We start from the raw sequence: 1,566 nt of genomic DNA, 5'->3' as shown, positions 1-1,566 counted from the left end.
TTCTTACTCTATTTGATATGGACTAGTTGGTATTGATTTTCGTTATTAGAATTATCAACCACTGGATGGTATGGGATGTATGCACTGGTATGGACGGAAGAATTACCATGGCAGAGGGACCTTTAACCCCTTAACCATGGATGGCTGGCCTTTAACCACCCTCATAATTGCCACCCTTATCTCTACAACCCCTTAATAGGCTCCCTTCATTTCCCCTACATCCCCCTTCCTTCCATCGAAACCCTACCCTCTGTCCGCGCCGTTCGCCTCTTCAAATCCGACCACCGCTCCCCTTCCCCTTCCATCATCACTTGCTTCCTACTCTTCAACAAAGCTCTCTACAGCGTCGATGGGGACGAATCCATCATATCAGAGCATAACGTTTCCACTGAACAAGCCTGCCATTTTTACCTACACAGGCTTGCTATGTCATCTGCCCTATCGTTCCCCTCTTCTTCATCAAAACGGAATCTTGACGACCAGGATTGCACTATAATGGCTATACACGGTGGATTTTATGATATTGCCTTCTGCAAACCCGGGAACGATAGGTGGACCATCTTGGATGGTTCGCGCCCACCTTATTCTGACATTGTGTATTTCAGCAAGGATCAGCGATTTTATGCCATCAATTCGGATTGTAGCATGGAAGCTTGGGACCTCAGGGATCCTTCTTGTCCCAAAATTCAAGTGTTTGATGGTGCTTCCTTGCGGCCTGGGAAGCTTGGGCACGAACTTCGGTTATCTTATAATTGTGTTAAGCGTAATTATTTAGTTGAATCCTCTGGGGATCTTTTGCTGCTTTCCAGGTTTGTAGCTTTAAGTGTTGCTGAAAGTGGCATTGATCATCCTGAGAGTTTTAAAGAGAGATTTTATAGATATCTCCGGACGGAGGCAATAGAAAGGAATTATTACATTCGTGATAATGATGCTTATTGGACTCTGGGATTTGATGTTCATAAGTTAGATTACTATCACGGTAAGTGGGAACCTGTGGAATGCTTAGGTGACCGGGCACTGTTTGTGGGTTCTAATCATTCTTTTTCTCTTTCAACACTCGATTATCCGGAGCTGATTGGAAATTCCATCTACTTCTCAGATGATAACTTTGAGGAATTTAACAACGTATATCATGGCCATGATAATGGCATCTTTTGCTTAGGAGATAACAACCTAAAGCGTTTTTATCCGGTCAGGTTGAAGATCATTGACCCACATCCAGTTTGGGTTGCCCCCAACACAATGTAGTTCTACATAGTCTCCTTTTGCCTTACTAATTAGGTTTCCATTACCTCCTTCCACGATCTAGGTTAGTTGGTTGATTTTTTTTCACTGTGGTTGGTAGGAAAAGGTTGTGATGGTTTATGACATTTTATTCTTATATATGAAATTGCACTGATTTATTATTTACTAGTGTTTTTGGTTATAATTCTCATTGGTTAATTTTATTATTTGGGTGTATTGATGATGAAACTTGATAAGCTCCTATATATGCTTACTTGTTTCAATTAATCTGAATTACTTCAATGTGAGTGTGTGTGTATATATATATATATGTGTGTGTGT

The 1,566-nt window shown here is 41.1% G+C and overlaps 1 protein-coding gene across 1 annotated transcript; it reads left to right on the top strand.

The window, feature by feature from the left end:
- Positions 1–495: 495 nt before the first annotated feature.
- On the top strand, positions 496–1,248 carry LOC132280674 (uncharacterized). Its single transcript, XM_059782449.1, has one exon. The coding sequence runs from the start codon at positions 496–498 to the stop codon at positions 1,246–1,248; it is 753 nt and encodes a 250-aa protein (XP_059638432.1).
- Positions 1,249–1,566: the final 318 nt, after the last annotated feature.

Source organism: Cornus florida, unplaced genomic scaffold (genome assembly GCF_030987335.1).
Source record: "Cornus florida cultivar Cherokee Brave unplaced genomic scaffold, ASM3098733v1 CherokeeBrave_3.0.0_Hap2_Chr01, whole genome shotgun sequence".
In the NCBI taxonomy this organism is placed as follows: Eukaryota; Viridiplantae; Streptophyta; class Magnoliopsida; order Cornales; family Cornaceae; genus Cornus; species Cornus florida.
The sequence above is the reverse complement of the archived record's forward strand: the minus strand, read 5'-3'. Positions and strand labels throughout refer to the sequence as shown.